Raw genomic sequence first — 22,907 nt, 5'->3', positions numbered from 1 at the left:
CATAGGTACCACAGCTTGGGAATCACTGGTCTAGATGACTGGGACCCTTTTCAGTGTCTTCAAAGACTGCATAATAAAGTACCTTTGCAAAAAAGACAGCCATGTTTCCTTTTGTTCTGCAGACCTGCAAGAATTATAGAAAAACAGGGACAAATCAGCCATCATTCTAATAGCAAAATAGCCCTTGTACAAACCACAGTGGAATGGACTGCTTCTTGGTTGCAATTGCCATAAATACCTACAAAAACTAAAAGGTTTTTGCAGATTTGAATGAAAAATCCGTTTCCTTGCAAAATCAACTGAAAAGCCTGCCACAGAGATCAAAAGCCCAAGTTACCAGTTTTTATCACAGAAGTTAAAGCTTTACCAGTGAATCCAGCAGGAAATGGGTTGAGTTCTTGAACTAATGTCCAAATAGGAGAAGAGGGCACTTTAAAATAAGAGTTTAATTCAAATGTTTAGAGATATTTCCTCAGGTATATAGACTTCTTTCCACTGTCACTATTCTAATTCTCTTCTTATTTATTACTTGGTTTATCATCACCACATTACAAAGTACGCGTCAGTCACAATGCAAAAAGGTCCCATTGTACTTAGTAGTGTTTAACTTTGGACATTTTAAGGCTTATTTCATTTATCTTTATCTCATTTATACACTTTCAAGGATACAAACTTTCCAGTTAAATGTAGCTAATAATAGGATAGTGCAAGGAATCTAACCTAATTTTGCTTCAACTTTCTTCATTTAAATCCTGCCCCAGATGGAGTAACTGCTATTCCCACTGCTGCTTCTGCAAATCAAGTTCTTCAAATTTTCAGAGCAGGCATTTAGGGAACTACAAACCCAGTGAATGATGCTGTGAGGGGAATGCACTTTACGAACATTAAAAATCTGTCTGCTTCAATTCTGTCAGATATGCATCTATGGACCCATGCATGGCATTTCAGATTTTCCCATGTACCTCCAGAAATAAAATAATTTCACTTCTATAAAATCTCCGACTCTGTTTTGATTCAAGCTATTGCTTTCCTATCCATCTACTTTCTGAGAGCTGTAAAGGATCACGTACTGTCTCTAGATCAAAGCTCGTGTTTATTGGCAAGAGTTCAATTGAAAATCAATAGAAAATTTCAGCTTTGTTTCAGAACTATTAAGTGAAAAAAACCATAAACAGCACAACCAGCTCAAGAGAGAGCAGTTTGTGCACAGCATTCTCTTTGGGTACAGACAATGTTACATACAAATTAAGCTGCATGCGTCAGCTTTTGCTCTCTGTTGGTAAAGAGGAAAATGCATTTTCCAAGACTCAGCCAAATTACTGTGGCTAAGCAGCTGGGATTTCAGGGGGATGGTGCCCTCCCTTATCCAAAGTGACGACAGAGCCCTCCCTCTGAGACTAAAATTAGCCTAATCACTGAAATTACCTCTACAGCCCTTATGCATCCTACAGTCAATGCTGCAAAGACAGACCAAAAATCTTTCACCCTCTTACAATTCAGAGATTCTGCTTTAAGAGGACTTTTGACATTTTCTCTGGCACAATTAAATTAAAAAGAGAAACAGGACAAGGTCAGTATTTCACTGTATGTTTCCTTGCTACTTCCAATACAAACTCTTCTGTTCAGAAGTGCCCTACGAGGGTCTCTTTGATCCTTTCATTAGCCTGGCTGTTTACTATTTGTAGTTCATCTAATTAATTAGCCAAGGTGTTTGTCAAATTATACCCCAAAAAAAGAGAACTTCCACTAAGCAAGATTGCAGCACAGACAGCGCTTTGTCAAATCACGTATTTTCTCAAATTTTTAAGTGATAAGTGAGTATCATTGCCACATTTGCAGAGAGACAGAAGACAAGATGTGGACAGTAAGTGAATTGCTCACAGCAGTAGAAGAAATTGGTTTAAGAATCAGTAAGTTCCTGCTTCCCACCTTCACTGGTGCTGAAATGAATCTGTGATTGTCTTGTTAACTGTCAGCATAAAAACATTTAAGTAACGTGGCAAAAAAAACCATAGCTCGCTCTTACCTGAAATTTGCCACGCAGTTTGTGGTGGGCCAGCCCAAAACAAAGGACCTCTCTGGGTCTGTGCTGCCTTCACAGACTTCTTCTGTACAAAATGCTGTCCACATCTCACAGAGACGCGCTTGGCACTTTAGTTTGAAATGAGAGTGTGACCTGCCGGCAGAAATTCACAGGTATGTCACACACATGAAAAGATAGCAAGGCAGGTTAAATAACTCAGAGCTGCTTCTTCTTTCAGGCACACGTGAAGCTTGGATTGGAGCTGATGGAAGAAGCACTTCTGCTTTACTTAAAGAGAATGTTTTATTTGGGTTTCATAGAAAAATATATCGATTTCTCATCTAAACGGGATCAACAGATATATGTGGGATTAATAGGTTGCTTGTGGTATCCTTGGACAATCCCCTTCCGGGGGAAAACTTCTGCCCATGTCTAGAGCTCCAAATCTCACCATGAGGCAAAGGCTGCCACTTGTGTTGGACTCCTTTCAGTGACGTTAATGCCACTGAGAAGTTTACAGTATAGTTGTATTGCTTAGTTCCAGAGTCAACAACCAACCATGGTGAGTTTAAGTAGTGACAACTAGCCGATCCTGAAGAAAGAACAAGCAGAAAACTGCCATTTGGGTTAACTACAGCACAGGTCACCTATAGCCTCCCTGAGCTAGCTGCACAGTAGCTTTAAGCCCACATCCCTTGGAGGATGAGCCAGGATTCCATACATTCTCTAAATACCTAGTCATCTACAAGGAAGATACACAATTTCCACGATTTTTAAAAATTTGGCCCTTCCTGTATTTTATCCTACTCAACATTAGAGTACAGCAAAGGTCAAAGTCACAGACTTTCATTTTTTTATTTCAGCTCTTTTCTTCTACTTAGTTTCTCATGACAAGCCTCCTCTTGCAGGATTGGTGGGCACCAGTGCTATGTGAGAAATAAGTAAAATCTCACAAAGTCAGTCCAGCTCTGCAGCAATGCAAAAGCCACTCACTTCAAGGCAGGTTTGCGCCAGAGGCCTTGCAGGCTGAAGTACCTGAGCTATGGTTCTCCTGGGCCGGCAGGGAAAGGCTGGAGGAGAAGCGTCCCCTCCCTGAAAATATTTGCCCTTCTAATCCAAGGACTGCAAGCAAGAGCATGTCAGCTCAACACCGTGTTGCAAACGTGGATGGGGACAGTGCCAGGCACCATGGTGATTAGTGCTCTATAAATAAATATGCCAGGTAAGCAGTTTCTTGGAGCTTTGATACACATGGAATACCTTCTCTGAGATTAGTCTCATTTACAAGGTATTTGATTTAGGACAGACTGAACTAATACAGTCTGAAACATAAAAGCACTTGAACCTTGCGGCTTTAAAGAGGACGCGGATGAACTTGCAGCACCCTGACTGGTCTGAGGTTCCAGCTGGCACTGTGCTAACAGGTGTAGTGGGGCAGAGCAACACTAATAACCCAGCGGCGTTTACGGTGGCGGCCAAGAAAGGACCACCGGTGCATATCGCACCTGGCAAAAAGGTGCACTTCAATTAGACTGCTGTAAAATACCATCTCAAATTCATGTATTTTTTAAATTGTACCATGGTGTTTCCTGGTCAGCTGTGCATTTCACCTCTCTTTACTCTACTACATTTTGTTACCCCATCAAAAAGAAACTTTAAGTACAGGAGAACATTTCAACACGCTCGTCAGCAAATCAGTTTGTGATGCAACAAGTAAAATCTGTGAAGGACACAGAAATAACTGTAACCGACCGATCACAGAATGAACTGTGAAAATGTAGATTTACAAAAAAATACAGCTGTGAGTTCTTATGTGGATGTTAATCAATGGATGCCCGGTCTGACTCCACTGAATCAATCTGTTGACCCTCCCTTCCTCCTCAGTTTCTTTTTCCCATTACCCAGCACAGTGAACTCCCTACGTGCTGTTCATGGAGGCAGACCCCTACAGTGCCAGTAGCGGGTGTCGGCAGGGTGCTGGCACAAGGACAAAGATGTTCTCCAGTCATGCTTGATGTATATTCTTACCCTGTTTGCCATGCCTTGTCACAGCTCTCAGCTATTATCAGTATTCAAGCGGCCTGGTTTCCAGAGGCGCTGAAACAGTAGCCTCCATTAACATCTAGAGAGCCCGAGGTATAATTTTATCCCTATCTGCCATGTCCTTTATGCAATCCATGGGTTCTCAGTGTTTGTGAAATGTGGGTCTTCTATTTAAGTGCCAAAGCGTTACCTCTAGAAAGGAATTTGTCATCGCTGACTAAGGAAGCCACATGACTGAACACGTGGAAAACTGAGAGAGTAACAATCTGACAAATATTTTATTTATATTTTAAAGGCGTAAGTCCCCTTGCAAGTGTTTTACTGTAACTATCAGACGCACCCCAAAGTGCCACCTCTGCAGAGTAAACTCAGTTCCTTTTGCTTTCTGTAAGTGGCAATTGGATACCTTGAGGCTGTTAACAGATGGAAGATTAACTTCTCACTAGATTTGCTAATCTCCTTAATAGGACCCTCTGACAAAAGCATTAATGGATCTACTGTGAGATTGCTACCGTAATTCCGTGTATGTACTCAACCACCAATTTCTGTGGCCAGCCGTGTTGGGAAAATAACCTTAAAACATATGTGTATACATGCATGTGTGTATTACAAAGGAGAAAGAGGAAGCCATTTCTCTGCCTCCCACACAAAAACTTTTGGAAGAAACCTTGATCATTGAACTGACAGATCCTTGAAATATTTACTCTGCAAATTAAAACACATGCTCTCTGTAAGAAATCTAGTAAATATATAAAAAACAATATAACATTTTACACACTTAACAGTGGTTTAGTGAGAAAAACTCTTTCAATAAATTTATGACTTATTCCTCACATGAAGGCAGCAAAAGGTGGGCCAGCAGAGAGAGAAGCACAGCATGTGAGTATTATTCTTATTTTTTATAACCTGAGCTAATGCATGATCTGAAAAGATAAAACTCTACATTTAAAGGAAAATTATTAGAAAGCAGCAGAAAACAAACCTACAGGCACCTTGTCCAAAGTCATACACAGATCGGTCGAAGAGAGGACTTACCCCCTACAAATTTGCATGGGAGCAATGCCAATTCGCTGCCTTGAACCTGGAGCTCAGTGCTGTGCAGGAGTTTACTCAGCGAGCTCAGAGAACACAAGATACTTGTTTCTCTCTTTAGGAAAAACTTGTACCCATTTGCTCATCATAAGGAGTCTAATTATACATGAGCTCCCTTTGTCCAGTGACTGGCTACCTGCAGCTGAGCTGACACCAGTACAGTGCCGAGCTGTACCTAAGATACCTTAGGTGTTCATATGCCCCAAGATGAAAAACTAAACACAAAAGAGTATTACAAATTTTTAGCACCTTCACATGGAATAATTCTGAAGTTAAGTCAGATTCAACCGTATCATGAATTCTGTCCTGGTGACCTGCTGTGTTGACTCTGCATCAGCTATTAAGAAGTCAATAACAATCAATAGTCACGTCTGCATAGCAATACACACCACTCAGGTTTTCCCTCTAGGAATCCACAATGGTATTTTAGTGTGAGATATCTTTAAAAATGCTGATTTTTAAGTAGTATTCATCAGTGACAGCTCTGATGCTTTAATTGCTGACAGGGCAGATGTAGAGAGTACATCCCAATTAGTTCTGTAAAATACATGAAGTAATATCACTCAAAATACTATTTTTACCATTTCCAGCAAAGACTTGATCCCCCTCCCCCTTTTTCACATGCAGAAGCATGTGAACAGAACAGAATTTGTTCTGTTCCACCGTCTTCAAACGCTGCAGACTCTTCACCGTACTAAATCATGCCGTTACTACTCCCTGGGACCAGATTTTGCAGTGGATACACAGAGTAGCGCTTTACTATGCAAATAGTCCCACTGGGACCCAGCCAAACCTGCAGTAATACGCAGCTCAGCCTGGGGTTGTAACATTGCTTCTGCTCAGCACGCTGACCTGGGAGAGAGGGATTCCCTGCCTATGGCAGGGGGGTTGAACTCGATGATCTTCAAGGTCCTTTCCAACCTAAACCATTCTATGATTCTATGATTCATCTCACCTGATTTTAGTCTTCTACAATTTAGGAGCTTAGACCTAGTGAGACTATGCCCACTGAATAGCCAGTGGACAGAGCAAGAGACGCCCAAGAGTCTGACTCCCCTAACCCACCATCAGCACTCTCAGGGTCAGGTGAGTTTGCTGCTGGTTTTCCCTCTGTGACTATAAAAGGAGCCTAGAAGCCAAGGTAAGTTGCAAATATTTAACATTTGAAAGCTTAAATTATGTGACACAAACATACATAAATACAGTAACAATGCTATTACTGCTACTGCTGGTAGAATAGCAAGATTTCCCCTAAATATCCTTACGTTCACCACTCAACTGTAGTGGAAGATGTTTTGGGAAAATATCCTGTGTGTTGTCGTGCTACATCGAGTGAAGGAGTTCAGCTGGGGAGTTTACATTTACTGTGTGTGATTCAACTGGACACAGCTCAGATTTCTACAGAAAACACAGATTTATTCTGGCTTTTCCCAGCAGCCTCTGAAACAATTGCTTAAGCGAAAAGACACATTGCAAAAGCCCAGGATTCACATCGAGATTACCCACCCTGTGAAACCACAAACACAGTGCCTAACAGAGAACGAAGCTGCATCACGATTTTTTATTATTATTTCCCCATAAACCATAACAACAAGTGAAAGCGCCCTCCAGAATTGCCTTAAACCACAAATGCTGCATGAAGCTGGCATGCTAGCCACAGCTTGTAAATCTGATTTAATTGTGAATGGTAGAGTGCATAATCAGAGCTCAGCAGCAAGCCTGATTGCACATGAACACTACCCAGACTGCTCAGCATCGCTTCCTTTCTCCTTTCCCTTCCCTACACTCCTCCTGGCACAGCCCAACCTACAGAGATGAACACTGCGATGCTGCCTGCAATCTATATTTCTGTACAGCTGCTCATCACTGGTGTGTATCAAAGCAGCTTCCAGGTAAGTGTTAAGACCTCTAACCCCAGTGTTACGCACACCCCATAGGACTGAAGATGACCTATCTAAAACGCAACAGTCAGCTGAAGGCAGCGCAACGGACACAGTCGAGCACCGATGAGTCTTTTCTATTACAATGAGCTCCCAAAGCAGAGAAGATGATACAACACGAGCAAGATATTCAAGAACATCTAATACTTCTGTAAAATGTTGCGTCCTGAAATTCCCCTGTGGCTATGGGAGTTTCAAAGGTGCCTGAAGAGGTCAGGCAGCTAACTTCCACTGACCAAATAAAAAGCTTCCTTATGATTTAGGGAAGATTTGTGTCTAAAAAAGCGTTATAGAAATTCATGTTATGCTCTGCTGAGAAAAAGGGCTGATCTGAAGGAGCAGTGCCTGAGGTGTCATACTCACTTGGACTTGGCAACAACCAGAAGGTCTGTGAAGAGGAAAAGGTGTCGCTCCTGGGTTTGCAGACCCGTCTTCAGCTGCACGTGGCCGTCCAGGATGAACGTTCGGTTGTGGCACATGAACGACTGCACAAGGGGACATGCCTCTGGGCTGATGGGGGAGAAGCAGCCTTCCCTGCAAAAGGGAATAAAGTGAATAAAGGAAAGCAAATCAGCCGATTTCCTGTGAGTGAGAACCAGGCAGTGACTTCCTACATCCGCTGCCAAAAAGCAATTTATTTGACCACGTTTTGGTGAAAGGTGAGAGGGACAATAAAGATAATCCAGCAGTCTGATCCTGAGACAAAATCTATTAGGGACTCTCCTCACTGATTCTTTTAGAGCCCAAGCACATGGATAGGATTCAGCTAAATTTAAATTTTAAATACAGCCCTCTCTATTTTGTCTATTTGTATTTGTCTCCCTGTGTACTGAAGTCTTAGAGAAAACACCACACCTTCTGTAGCCACTCCATAAAGAGAGTGGAGAAATATCCATGACAAAAGGATGACTCCACACCCACCTTGGTCAGAAGGAGGCTCATACTTGGGCTCAAGAGCAATTTATAGACATTATTCAGAATCAAGGACAAACATAAGGTGCAACTGAACCTTGCTAAAGACAGACCATGTACTAGATGCAAATGAGAAGAGGCAGCCCAGCCCCTCTCCCAGCACACAACCCACGTTGAAGTTAGCTCCCGTTGCAGGGTTTACTTATGTGACTGGAGCAGGCTGGTATGTGCCTGCGGTGTGTAGATGTGGCTGGATAATCCAAACCCATGTCTGTGGGGGGCAGATCAAGCTCCCTCCTGGAAGACACTGATCTTTTCTAAGGAGGTATCGAGTAGTTGGAACCCAAGGTTACTGATGGTGGAGACATGATTCCCTCAACCCCTCCTGATCTAACTGTTCTGCGTGACATAAAGGAGTTGAATAGTTACTGAAGCAGAAATGTCTATTTATGCATTGCCGAACTGAATGAATGTGAGGGTCTGAGGGGAGGACACTCTTCCTCTAGGTCTCTTTAGAAGCTGGATCTCCCTTGGAAAGCCAGAGACATGGCTTCAAATTCTCCCAGAGGGGGAGAGAACTGAACTGGGGTCTCCTACACTCTGGTGTACCTCAAATAATGAATTTCTGGATTAAAATTTGGACCCATCAGCATCTTTACTCATGATTTTTAAATGCAACTTTTCGAGTATTTGCTTTCCCTAGAGGTGCCTCCAAAGGAACCATTTACCTTTGGTTGAATGAACCAGTTCAATTTTTATTCAAATGTATTTACTTATTTTTTCGTGTTAAAAAAAAAGAAAAGAAAAATTGAGCTAAAAGTTGGCAGGATCAGCCTGGCAAGGAAAGGCTGAAGTGAGCAGCTTTGCAATTATAGTTTATTCCTGGTCCCGCTGGAATGGACGATAAACACCTAACAACTTTGCTGGGAGAACAAATGGACCTTATACAGTGAAAGTCATAAAACAAATGGGAGAGATATGAAAGAAAACAAGAGAGAGCAGACAAAACCTTCAAAAAACGTCATAAAACTTCTTGTACCTCTCTCAGAGCCTGGATGATTCCCGACCCTACTCTCCTTGATGCCTGTGGCTGGATTACTCAGGAAATTATTTAGGAAATCCTGACAGCTGGGAGAGAAAGGATAAGCTTGGAGATTGGCCTACATTAGCAGGACACACTTTCACTGATCTGTAAGGAGCTGGTGAGGATCTCTGCCTGCTGGGGTGAGCCCTGTTTGGCCTTGGTTTCCCCTTTCCGGCTGGGAGCCTGAGTTTTTGAAAGAATTCCTCAACTTAATTTGTCTTAAACTGTGTCCTAATCTTGTCTTTCATTACCTACCTCTTCAGGGAAGAGAGAAAGAAGAGGAATGACTTTCAGAATAAATAATGCAAACGTGAAGTTATTTGGTCGTTCCTCAGCAGAAGAGGTGTCCAGGAGTGTGGAAGTTAAAGCAGAGAGAGGCGTTTTGGTCCAATACAACAGTGACACATGCTGTGTGGCCAGCAACAGGAGTCAGGGGAACAGCAAGCATCTCTCCTACCTTGTCACTTCTGTGGGACTGGGAATTCACCAATTCACCAGTTCATCAGTGCCTGATAGGTTACTGGGACTCAATTTCATAAACTCCCTAGCAGCACTTGGCACAGGAACTTAAGCAGAAATCAGGAATGATGACCAGTCTAGCTGCAGGAAAGCCATGCATGGCCTTTACCTCAAAGGTTAAGTCAGGGAAATACGCACTTATATTTGAACCCAGTAAGAACAATAGTTAGAAAAACCCCTTTCGTGTTACACTGCTGTAACCAAATCAGCAGAAACATTCATAAAATTGTGCTGAAGTACCTGCCCCTACTGAGTTTCCTGTAGGTTCAGGCTCATACATCTCCATATAGGCAACTCTATTTGATTATTCCCGTTTGTACATTTTCTACATCCTGATTTGTAAGGCCAGAAACCTCCCAAGTTAAACTAAGCAAAATCTTTGCCATGCAGGCAGTAAAGGAAGGTGCAGTAGGTCTATTAATGCCAGCAGAGGACAAGTAAATTGAACTTGGTTTTAGAACAGGAAAATACAATAACATAAACCAGTTATTTTAACAAAATCTACCTTTTGACCCAATGCCTTTCAAGCTTCTCTGTCATCTGAACTCTAACAAGCACGCTTGCAACACTGTAATAAAGTTTACCTGAAAGCCTTATAAAAAAAAACCCTGAAAATATTTTCTTCCTTTGAAACAAAGTGGAGAAAATCAAAGCCATTAATTCAACCAGAACCTTCTAGAGCCCCAGGACAAAGGAACATGGAGGAAATTCACCAGCAGTGACAAAAAAGTCTTTTGGAAAGCATGCTTTTGATCTTCTAAATTAATGTTCCATTGTTACAAGACATCAATGAAACCCAAGTTTTGTTACATGGAAGAAAATGCAGATCAGCTATATCCTCGGGCGTAGGGATTTATATAAAAGAGGTATTTTCGGAGTTCAGTTTTTAATGGCTCACTGATTTTTTCTGGCCATTAAATGGGTCTAATTTTTAAAAAATGCTAAGCACTCAAATACTGATTCTTTGAAAATTCCTTTTAATAGAATTATGCAAAAATCAGTACTTAAGTCAATGTGATTTCTGACATAATTTAAAAAGCAAAAGTAAGCAATATAGGGTCTTCTCTGTGTTCCCCTAAAAGTCATTCTATGATTAACACATGCAAAAATCCCACAAAGTAACATCTTTCCAGTTTGGCAGAAAAAAAGCGCTGCCATCCAAGTTTCTTAAGAAGGAACTGTGAACTGATTTCCAAAAGATGGGGGTATCCTGCAGAGTCAGCAATCGGCTATCTTCCACTTGTGTCAAAGCAAGGCTGATACTGATGTTTAAACAGCATTGTCATTATAACTCTCTAGACTCAAGTGGACATTTCTTCCTAAATTTGCTATTTTGGGGGTCTGAAATTTCCATGTGTGGTTTTAACCAAGGAGTAAATTCTGTAATTTGAGGATATGGACAGTGGGGTCGAGTGCACCCTCAGCAAGTTTGCCCATGATACCAAGCTGTTTGGCGAGGTAGACACGCTGGAGGGGAGGGATGCCATCCAGAGGGACCTGGACAAGCTGGAGAGGTGGGCCCAAGCCAACCTCATGCAGTTCAACAAAGCCAAGTGCAATGTCTTACATCTGGGTCGGGGCAATCCCAAGCACAAATACAGGCTGGGAAGAGAATGGATAGAGAGCAGCCCTGAGGAGAAGGACCTGGGGGTGATGATTGACGAGAAGCTCAACATGAGCCAGCAAGGTGCGATCGCAGCCCAGAAGGCCAACTGTATCCTGGGCTGCATCACAAGTGTGGCCAGCAGGTCAAGGGAGGTGATTCTGCCCCTCTACTCCACTCTCGTGAGACCCCACCTGGAGTACTCCATCCAGCTCTGGAGTCCCCAACAGAAGAAGGACATGGACCTGCTGGAGTGTGTCCAGAGGAGAGCCACGAGGATGATCCGAGGGCTGGAGCACCTCTCCTATGAGGAGAGGCTGAAAGAGTTGGGGCTGTTCAGCCTGGAGAAGAGAAGGCTCAGGGGAGATCTTATTGCGGCCTTCCAGTACCTAAAGGGGGCCTACAGGAGAGCTGGGGAAGGACTTTTTACTCGGGCATGTAGCGATAGGATGAGGGGGAATGGCTTTAAACTGGAAGAGGGCAGGTTCAGATTGAAATTAGGAAGAAGTTTTTCACTTTGAGGGTGGTAATGCACTGGAAGAGGTCGCCCAGAGAGGTTGCTGAGGCCCTATCCCTGGAGGTGTTCAAGGCCAGGCTGGACGTGGCCTTGGGCAACCTGGTCTAGTGGGAGGTGTCCCTGCCTATGGCAGGGGAGTTGGAACTCAATGATCTTCAAGGTCCTTTCCAACCTAAACCATTCTATGACTCTATGATTCTATGATATCTACAGAGATATTCTTGAGTTACTCAGGAAAAGACTAAAATCACAGTACTGGCTGAAATTATTAGAAAGATAATTGAAGATTTTTCTCCTGTCATTTCCAGTGCCTAAATTTTTACATCTATTATTTTTTCAAATTAATCAGAGTAAGCATTTTGTGACTATTTAAAAGACACAATGATTTAAAAGAACTCTTTGGTTTAGTATGTGTAATATATGAAGTTGAAATCCAAAGTAGTCAGCCAAACACTGAAAAATACATCCCTGTTGTATTCAGTGTGAAAGCAAACACATCACTGCTCACTTCATCAATCCTGTATTTACCAGAAACCACAATAGCAGAAAAAATACTTCTTCCCCCAGCTGAGCTTCCCTGGGGTTCCTCAGTAAAACTGATACCTGAATGGCATGACCCAAAAAATGTTTATTCTTGGTGTAATGGAGATCTCAGCTTTATTCTCTATTTGTAGTGAAAACAATGAAAGAAATTATATTTTTGAAAGGAGAGTTTAACAGCCCATGTTAAGTGGTTCCTAAATCTATGCTCCAAATGTCATTTATGCCAATGGGAAGCTTTCCCTTGATTTCAGTCGATGATGACTTCAGCCTATCTATGATTTAGATTAAGCTATAAGATGCCTCAGAGGAACAATCTGTTCCAAGGTACCTAAGCTGGAATGAGCTATTGCAGGTATCTCAGCTGTATGACATCCCTCTCATAGACTGCCCTTGCTCCATCCTAAATCTCACTCTGTTATTTTGGCTATTGTTCCCTGCCAGAACTTCTCTCTCTGCATGACCGATATGTATTGAAATAAAATATCTCTTTGCTCTTTAACCTCTGAAGTCCTTCAGAAGAGGCAGGTGAGAAATGCACCTTTTTATTAGCAGACCAGTAAAATGGCAGCTATTCAAAAGGCTGAAATCTGAATCAGCTCAGACACGTGAGCAGCTGCAGACGGTCTGTCCAATACTTACACATACACAATATCTTTCCAAATTCCTCTCACAGTGAATTTAGCCTATACTCATTTCACACACTGGTACGATAAGCAAAAATACTGCATGCTTGTGCCAGTGCTGAAGCCCAGGTAAGGACCAGTAGCTCTTTCCAGTTTTGCACCTACACCCCTAGAGCTTGCAGTTTGCGACATAAACCCAGCCTTGTTTTGGCTACAGGCTTAGGAGGCCACCAAGCAGAGCACCTGCCAACCCTCCTCATGGTGCTTGGAGACCACAGACTTATTTTGTGTGTCTCGAAGGCCAGTTTTGGATGGCTGTAAGGAACCAGCAATTTATCTTTTAGGAAAAATAAAGCCAATGAATTTTCAACTTCATTCTCTCTCAGCAAAGCATTTACTTTATCATCATCACTGAGTCACCGCACTGGGCTAGCGCAACCCACTGAGAGAAGCAGGAGCTATTCACACCCTTTCAAGGCTAGTGAAAACAGCAGCTATCTGCACAGTAAGAAACGTCTACAGCCCAGCCCACATTACGGATTTTTGCCAAAATGGATTTATCAGTCAGGGACGACATGTGATTTGTGACCGGCAGAGATACCCCCAAAAGCAAGCCTGATCTAGAAGTCAAGTTCTTTCATTTTCTTAATAGAGCTTACTTTGGAAATCAGCTAACAATAATTGCACCTTTTTCCTGGGCCTCTTGCTCAGACCCTTAAGGTCCTAAAGCTTCCTGTGAGAAGGAACTTCAATAGCAGCTTAATAGAAGCTTGCTTCATAATTTTGCTAATGAGGCAGGCCCTGCTAACTGGATCTTGGAAGCAAAGATGGTTTACTGCTGGAAATCCTTTAACACATAAGACATATTACCCATATTGTGTGGCTAGAGGGTGTTTTGCATTCAACGTAATTAACTTAATAAGGTATTGAGAACAATTCTTTAACCAACCAAAAGAATAGAGCTCCAATTTGGTGTGCAGCCCTGTCTCCCCTGAGATAAGGTGGGAAAAAAACCCAAACCTGTAACACAGCAATGAGTACTGATCTGCCTTGCAGGGATGCTTACAGTGCACTCAAGTGCAATATTAACATTTCAGGACTTCAACACATATCTAATTTCATCATAAATGATAGTTTGGATGTGACTTGTACCGTTATCCTGGCCAGCCTGACAATATCATGAAAATGGATCATCATGTTCTGTGTGAGAAAAGAGAATAGTGAAAACCGAAGTGAAAGAAGAACTTCTTTGGGCACTGAAACCAAATGGCCATGCTTGGGACTGAACGCAAGACAACAGAGATGGTCCTGCTTATGCTCCTGATTAATCTAGCCTCTATCATACTGACAGCTTATTAAAGCGCATGGTTTGAAAAGAGCTGCTTGGCCCAGCCTGCCCCGTCCCCACTACCTGTTTGGCATGGCCATGCAAAGACCTGCTGGCTTCAGGGCCGAGCACTCACAGCTCCTCTCACCATGAACGAGGCTCCACGCAGACGAGGCTCACTCACACGGAGCAATCTGCAGGCTCAGAGCCCTATCTAGACAGGCAGGTTATATAAAAAAATCCTCTGCATTTTTAAAGGTGGTAACCATTCCCTACTGTCACTGCCTTCCAGTCATGACCGGTGGTCTTGGGGAGTCACCCACGTGCTCCGGATCTTTGGTGCTTCTTCCCACTTTGACTCCACATGATTCGGAATATGCTTTTCATCTAAATTTATGCAGCGCTTTATTGTAATAATTATACCTGAAGGGTGAAAGGAAGCACAAAATGTATCAGCCTGGAGGGTAGGAGTGTTTTCCAGGAAAGTGGTAGGTATGATACGGGCCAACACAAAGTTAGTATGCTGTTGTAATCTTACACTGACTATTTATAGAAGGGACTTGGAGAGACAAGCATAAAACTCTCTTAATCACATGGGCTGCCAACCCATTTCTGAAAATCTGCTGTCAACTTGATCCCTGCTATGCTAAGGGAGCTTCTTTCTCAGGATGCTGGGCATGTTCGCTTGCTGTTATCTATGGTAAATCTTATACAGTTGAAGCAGTACTTTGTGAAAACAGCGCAGCATTCCAGAAATAGCACATCTATTTTCTGCAGCCCTCCATTAAAGTCCCCTAGGCCATCACCATCGCGTACAGTAGCTTCTGTATAATGAAACAAGTGAGATCTGCTCAGTTTTTCAAAGAGCTTTAATTGCTTTCTATGTATTCAAATGCCTGCTCCTACTTGATAAGTGTACTTTACTAGTTGCAACTTCTTTTTTACGACCAACGTATTTGAACAAACCCGAGGCAGTCACCTCTCACACCCCTGCATCTTCCCCAACGGACTGCGCCCGTGGATCTCACAGAAAGCATTCTGTCCTGGAGCACGCGTTGGCCCCAGTTCACAGCCTCTAGCACAGGGCTATCCTCACTCACTCACCCATTGTCGTGGTTTAGGCCAAATCCACCACTGGGGACCTGAGGGACCCCAGATGGGACCGACAGATGCTCCCCTCTACCCCTCTACAAAGAGAGAGGCAGAGGAGGAAAAAGAGACTTACGAGTTTAGAAGAAACTAAACTACTTTAATGAAATATTAATAATAAAATAAAAGGAAATAATGAAAAATATATACAAAACCGTATCAAGCTCCCGAGATGACAATCACATCACCGGCTGGCACTGGGGCAGTCCCAGGCTGGACTCAGTGACGGACGGGAACTGGATTCCGGATCTGGAGTCAGGATTGGGATCACAGGCAGAGAGAGTCCTCCTCAAACGTCGGCCATTGAAGGAAGAGCCCGTGACCCTTTGGTCCCTCAGCTTTTATACTGAGCATGAGGCAGATGGGATGGAATACCCTGTTGGTCAGTTTTGGGTCACCTGTCCTGTCCGCTCCTCCCTGCAGGTGGGACCCCACTATGCTTTTCCGCTTCCGACCCTCCAACATGGCAAATAACAAAGTTGGTTGGCCTTGGCTGTTATGGCAATAAGTGTAAGCAGGAGCCTCTCTGCATGCCATGCCTGGGCATCAGCTATAAACATTGGCCTTATCACTCTGAGAGAGTGAACACTGTCTGCACAATATGCAGTTAATTTCAGTTGTTAGAAGAGGCCCAGCTAAGAAGCGAAGTTACTGAACAAAATTGGTTCTGTTTTACCTCAAACCAGGACACCCATGCAAGCGGCTGGACCTCAGCAAGCTGCAGTGGAAAGCACTGCACCCAAGATAAAGCAGCGAGTCCCAACAGGATCCCAGAGCCTTTGGATCCAAATGCACTGCAAGCCTCCCTTCCAGCACAGGCACAAGCCTGGACAATGGAATGAAGATGAATATTAATAGAGGTTGGCAGCAAGTTCTACTCAGATAAATAGATGAATTTACATTTTGGGGGCAGAAACCAGGGCTACCTCATATTTAGGAAATCGGGTACCACTTCTCTGCTTCTAAAACTCAGTGTACACATTTTCATTCAAAATATACTGAGAAAATGTTCCCACTTAAATTATTCTAGGATTCTAAAAGTTGTTTTGTAAGTATCTGAAATCATCTTGGAAGAGGGTAGATTTAGAATAGACATTAGGAAGAAATTTTTCACTATGAGGGCAGTGAGGCACTAGAACAAATTGCCCAGGGAAGTTGTGGATGCCCCATCCCTGGAAGTGTTTGAGGCCAGGTTGGATGGGGCTTTGAGCAACCTGGTCTAGTGGAAGGTGTCCCTGCCTATGGTAGGAGGGTTGGAACTAGATGGTCTTTAAGGTCCCTTCCAACCTAAACCATTCTGTGATTCTATGATCTTTGCATGATGTCAAAATCTTATTAAAAGTAATAAAAATTATTATGATGAATCAACATGATTTACACTAAATGTTCAAAGTGTCAAGGCATGTAACTGTATTATTTTTCTGTAGTCTTCCGAAAGTCAGTAAACAATTAAGACTTGCAGTCAAAAATCACATAGCTGTAGGGTAAAATGCATCATTAGAAAAAATCCTCACACCTCTCAGGATGGAAGCTTGGCAGCTTAACTGAAAACAAGCCACACTTAAGTAATTTTGACATAGCCAAAAGGACAATATTCTCTGCAAAGCAAATATGTACTACAGCGTGGTGGCTGGAGACAGGAAACACACTTGTGGTTTGGTTTACTTCCAAGGTTTTTTTGTTTTATTTTAACAAACAGCTGCAAGGTGTTTACTCTGAAAATTTAGCACAAGGGCAAAATTCACTATTGGAATAAATTAGCACCACAGGTTTTAGTCATATTTTGCGTATTTCCACCAGAAAAGAATTTAGTGCGAGTTATTTAAATCCTATTGAAAAGATCTTGCAGTGTGGGTGTCCTCCAGTCCTGCTATACAGCTCTGCTAGCAATCAACAAGTCCAAGCGGCTTTTGGTCCAAGTCCCCCTGCGCAGGGAAGAAGTTCGGGGGAGGATATATTCACATGTAGAAGTCAGTAAAACCTTTTTTGGCCTGGGAAAGAATCAATCTTCTGTTCCCCACTGCAGTTCCCACTCATTTTTACTGAGTGACATAGCACCACCACCTTGAGTTACTCTCCCATTCCAGTTGCAGCAGGGAAATACCATTCCAGGCACTATCTACCCAGACAAAGATTTTGTTGATCAGATGAAAAAAAGCCAGAAAAAAGTGACCGGGGGACGGGGAGGGTGGAGGTGTGGAGAGGAGGAAAAAAATAGGATGAACAGATGGCAAAGAAAAGGCCAAAACTTAACACCCCATCACTGCGGTTCTGCAACACGGTTGTCTGGGCTTTTTGGAGCTTCTTGTGGCCTACAAGAAATCTGGAACCACAGAGGCCTCCTCTGCCACTTCCACCCCACCTCCCTCCTACCCATTCCAAGGAGGCATACAGGGGAGCAATCTGGCATCTCTGTTTCACCCATGTCCCCCTAGAAGGATGCAGTATTATTTTAGTAGCCTGAAGGGATGAGGTTTCTGTCCTACCTTAATTTTTGGGGGAAGCAGCAATCACAATTGGGACATTTAATCCCACTTAATCACAATTGGGACGTTTAAAAGCCTTGCTCAACTCCGTCGATTTTGAGCTACCTCATGGATGAAACTAACCTTTCCTTCAAAAAGGTGTTTCAAATATCTCCTTGCAAACTGTATTACAAGAGTTCAGCACAGGTCATGTAATAGCCAGGAATTCTGGGCTACCAAAAATAGCCAGGACTTGCTGCAGAACTCTGCAGAAACAGGTAATTTCTAGCTGAGGTGCACACGAGAAAAGACTGATGTGGGCATCTTTAGAAATCCATCATATTTGGCTGTCAGTGAGCCCATGTATGAGTATCTGCCCACCCCATCGTCTGCAGCTACAAGTTACGTAGGCTGTAGATGGGCAAGAATAAGGTACTTGTGTGACCGTGTCCTTTTAACAGGGAAACAGCATTTTCTAGGTGACTGCCTAGGTTTATTGCCTGTCAGTCACCTCACACAATTACCAGGTAATACCAGGGGGCTGTTCACAGTTTTTCAAAGTCTCATCGCTCAACAGTCATTCCCCTTTAGACTCCCTTTTTTCCATTCTTCAAGAAGTAACTCAGCTAGGCTCTTCCCCCCCTTGGTTCATGCCACCTGGGTAGAGCCTGCAATTAGGCAACAACGAGCTTTAAGAAAAAGAAATGCATTCAAAACAGTGCAAGACTTCAAATATGTGGCCAGGTAAAGCAAACCTGGAATCCACCAGCTGCTGTCCCCTGATTGCTCCTTTTCAGGGGAAAATTTGCTGATTATAAACAAAATAATCATGTACAAAGTGACCTATAAATAGCTGCAAGTACTGCCTTTAAAAGATAAGCCCCTTCACCACGCTTTATCCTCCTGCAAGCTGCAGCTCTCAATTGAAGCCGCTGCTGCTGCCCAGCCTTGCCCATATCCCCACAACTGTGGGACACTGTGGGATGAACTCCAAAAAGCTCCGCCGCGGATGTGAAGGGAGGATCTGCCCAGCCCTATTATTGGCCTAAATTTTTAAGGACCGCTTCCCTGGGAGGGACGACCAATATAGGTGCCGCATGGGAAGATGGGATTGTCACTTCACTGCACCTGTCCCAGCCGTAACAGGAACAAATCTGGCTTTGGTTTGCCTCAAGGGCTTTAAATCATATTTTGATACTAGTACTACAGCACAGGAATTATCCTATTACAGTGAAGAGATTACTTGATATGCCTGCCGCTGCCAGCTATCGCAAGTGCAATGACCCAGATTCCTTCTGAACAGCCAGCAGACAAATTAGTTGCAGCCACACGCACCTGTTTGCCGTCCTGTAACTGCCTACGTCTTCAACAAGTTTTTGAAAAAGCTACTCCGGCAGGTTAGCCAGAGGTTTCTATTCCACCAGTGATCTGAGTGGGGGGGGAAAAGCTGTTAGAGGATTCCCCACATCTCTGCACCTGATGGTAATTACTTTACATAAGGGAGAAGCGGGCACAGGCCAGTTACCTGCAAAGAACAGCAGTCTGGAGAAGGGGGAAACACAAGAGCCTTTCCCATGATGACATTTTTCCCCATGTTTATTTGAGCCTTTGATATACCTGAAGAGCTTGCCCATGTCTGATTAGTGACCTCCTTGTAGAAATGCATGTCACTTTTGACACACCACCCTCCGGGAAACCTGTCCTGCTCTTGGACAGCAAAACTGAGAGGAACGAGTGTGAGGTTGCTTAGTCGGAGGGGATCAGCAACTGAATGTGTCTCCAGAGGAGCTCTAACAAATGAGACGCCTTGCAAAATACTGGACACAGTTTTACTACCAGAACAAAAAGCAGAGGGAAGGAAGGTGGATGAAAACGCTTCAGCTCTGCTTATTCATTCAGGTGGAGCCCTTTACCTTTCTGCATTTTCTGACTAATGCTGCCATGAAGACCTAGGATGCCCCTAGATGCACTGAGGTATCTGCTCCCACAGAATGCAGTCTGTGCAGTGCACAGGCTCCCTACAGAGCGCGTGAAGACCCAAACCAGCACACTCATCCCAGTGCTTACAACCACTTTCAGCTAGGACAGAGGACAGGACGGGCTGAACATGGATGTGTCTGGGTGACATGCAAAAATAATCCTGGGAACAAAAGCAGGCCTTTCCCCTCCCAGGTAAGTGCTTTTACCATTCATCTACAAAGCCAGGCCTGCTCCTGTGAACATAAGATTTTTGGTCCCAGGAACACTGTGTGGCCCACCTTCAACTGCGGGAGGGAGAAGGAAAGTCTCCACTCACTCCAACTACCCCCTGCTTTAGTAGTTACATCCCTCTTCTGGGAAGCAGAAGATGAATTTCCCAAGGAAGCAAAGAGCTGAACCTGGATGATCCATTGAAAGCACATTGAAAACACAACTTTGGCCAGTAGTTTCACAAAGAGCAGTGGTGGTCTGTGGTGACCTGCCTAAGGAGCAGCCTAGAAACACCTAGTATAGCTTACACTGACCTTGCTGGATGGCACAAACCTTGGTTGCAACACAGACCATGGTCTGTCCCTGCCAAAATACCTGATGAGCCAGACTTCTTCCTACTTCAGCCCCGATATTACATGTTTGGAAACCACTGCCCTCAACAGTCATTCAAAAAACACTCATTCAAAAAACACTCCAGAAAAGTGGACTTGACCAGACGTTTAAAATAAAGCAACATTTGCAATTGCTTTTGTGAGGGCCTTGCTCTTGCCTGGGCAGGTTAAATAGGGTCTGTGGACCAGTGGATGGAGCTTCTCAGGAGCCGCTCACGAAGCAGTGTTTAGCTCTTTGACACAGACCTGTCCAGTGCTGTCAAGTCATGCCATACTGGGATGCACAAAAGCATAACTCCAGGTGTTTGGGGAGCTCTTTGGTCAGTAGGAGAGTGCCTAAAGAACAGAAGCACTTGCGAGGTCAGGCAGCCATGGAGATGATGTTTTTTAAGCCAGGATTTTAGGTTCAGGTACCTAAATTATTCCCATGTCTTCGCCTTGAGGCTTATTATCTTTTATTGGATTGAGTCCCCAGTACTCAAACACTTAAGATGTGGGCACAGAAGAAATCTAAAGACAGACTGTTAGTCCCGTAGTGTGATTAAAAACTCCTCACCGGCAGTTTTGTGCACCACGAGGAAGGAACTGGACCAGCAGAAGCATTGCTGTATCAGCCAGGAGGAGAGTTCAATGCGTATTTAATGCTGGCCCTTGTCAGAGGTGAGAGCACCAGAGGCTGCACATCAGCCTGCACATCATTAGAGGCCTTCTGCTTGTTTACACAAGATAAACGATCACAAAGCAGTCTGAGCGAGTCGGTCTGTGATTTCCTCAGGTATGCCGCTGCCCAAACTGCTTGGCCAGACTGTCATTTGGCAGAGATGTTATTGTCTAAAATCAGGGATACAGAATGGCTGGACAACAGCTGCATTCTGCCAGACCTCAAGGCCTAATCCAAAAAGCCCCCAAAATGGGCCACAGCCAAAAGCTCTTGTGGGCAGTGAGACATCTGGACAAGCAGAGCCCTATGCTCATCCCGACGAGCAGTGCCCCTCACTGTCTTGTCTTAAAACTGTCACAACTCTATCCAAAGAGGAATCGGCTTAAGGCGCTGGTGTTAAACTATTAGTCATTTATTGTAAAATTAATCCCTCGTTTAAACTCCAATCCCTCCAAAACCCTGCTTCCAAGCCTTCCTTCTTTTTACCTCTAGTCCTTTTCTTTTAATAAAAAAGGCAGCATGTCTCTGAGAGCCACAGCTCATTTCGATCTCCAGATGTACAAACATCACTATAAGCCAGTTTGTATGTCATAAATGAAGAACTGATGGGTTTTATCAAAAACAAACATATGCAAACATACACACACATGCTCACACACAAAACAAAACAGAAAAAGCACAGCGGGGGGACAGGAATGCCAATCTCTGAGTTAAAAGGCCATTTGAGGCCTCAAAAAGTTCACTTTGTTCCTTGTTAACAGTTAATAAACTTTTATCCCCACCTATTACTATGTAAAAATAGCTTTTGCGTTCAAGCATATGGTTTAAGGAAACAATACTCCAGTGTCATAATTAGTTTAAATCAAGCATGAATTGAAAGTACTATAAAAATGACAACTTGTACAATATCATCACAAGTTATTTTAATTATGTGCAATTCCATTAAAAAGGAAGAGCAATTTGATACAAAATAGTGGTGGGTTTTTTTTCAATCAAATCACTATTTTTCTACAAATTCATGTTTCCTTATCTTACATAGGGAAACATAACATACTGAGGGCAGAAATTTGGGGAAATTCTCTCAAATTTCTCACCACTCAGATTAAGCATAAAATGTTAAAACATCAGAACTTTTCATGAAATGGAAAATCTCAGAAAAATCCTGATCAGAAGTGTCAAGGCTAAATTAAATCTAAAAATTAAACCCAGAAGCAGAGAACTTTTCATTTGCTTTGTTGACTGGGTCCTTTAAGAATAGGATTTCCCCTCCATCTTGATGACTAGAAATGTGATTTCTACTGAAACTGTGAATTTTATAACCACATGACTCCTGGAGCTGGATCTCTATGGAAAAAGCTATGAAATATCACAAGTCAAGACAAAAAGAGTGGTGCCTGTATTTAATCCCTCACATCGGGAAACTGTTTTGTGGCATTCTGCCTTTTTTCTTCCTTTCTTTCATAAAATGGCTCTTCTGTATTCTTGAGTGTATTGCAGTCCCTCAGACAAAAGCCATGGGGTGGTGGGTGAGAGCCACACCAGGGACCAACCCCCAGGCAGGGCCTTGGCTTCCCCAACAGCCAATTCTGCCCCAAACACTGTAAATCTTACAGTTACTCTGTTACCCCATTATCCACTCCCCTCACCTCCCTTTTGCAGCCCTCAAGGGAACCCCCTCCTGCCCAAACTGCGACACCTGCATTTGAAATGGAAGGAGCCCGGGGCAGTATCTGGCCATGATGCCTCCCGTCCTGGTCTGGATCCCATCTCTCCCCACACCACCACCCTTGGTGGTGCGTAACTGCTCCGGAGGCAAAACCCCAC

At 43.4% G+C, this 22,907-nt stretch overlaps 1 protein-coding gene across 1 annotated transcript in view; it reads right to left on the bottom strand.

The window, feature by feature from the left end:
- Nucleotides 1-22,907, bottom strand: part of ARHGAP20 (Rho GTPase activating protein 20) — a gene marked incomplete at both ends in the record, with an annotated part of 62,039 nt that overhangs the window by 23,491 nt on the left and 15,641 nt on the right. Inside the window, 3 exons of the mRNA XM_082496237.1 lie at nucleotides 83-124; nucleotides 2,027-2,176; nucleotides 7,462-7,632. Coding sequence (XP_082352363.1) covers nucleotides 83-124; nucleotides 2,027-2,176; nucleotides 7,462-7,632 — 363 coding nt within the window. The remainder of the gene's footprint in view (nucleotides 1-82; nucleotides 125-2,026; nucleotides 2,177-7,461; nucleotides 7,633-22,907) is intronic.

Source organism: Vanellus vanellus (assembly GCF_965231255.1).
Source record: "Vanellus vanellus genome assembly, chromosome: 1".
NCBI lineage: Eukaryota > Metazoa > Chordata > Aves > Charadriiformes > Charadriidae > Vanellus > Vanellus vanellus.
This window is presented reverse-complemented; position numbering and strand designations above follow the sequence as displayed.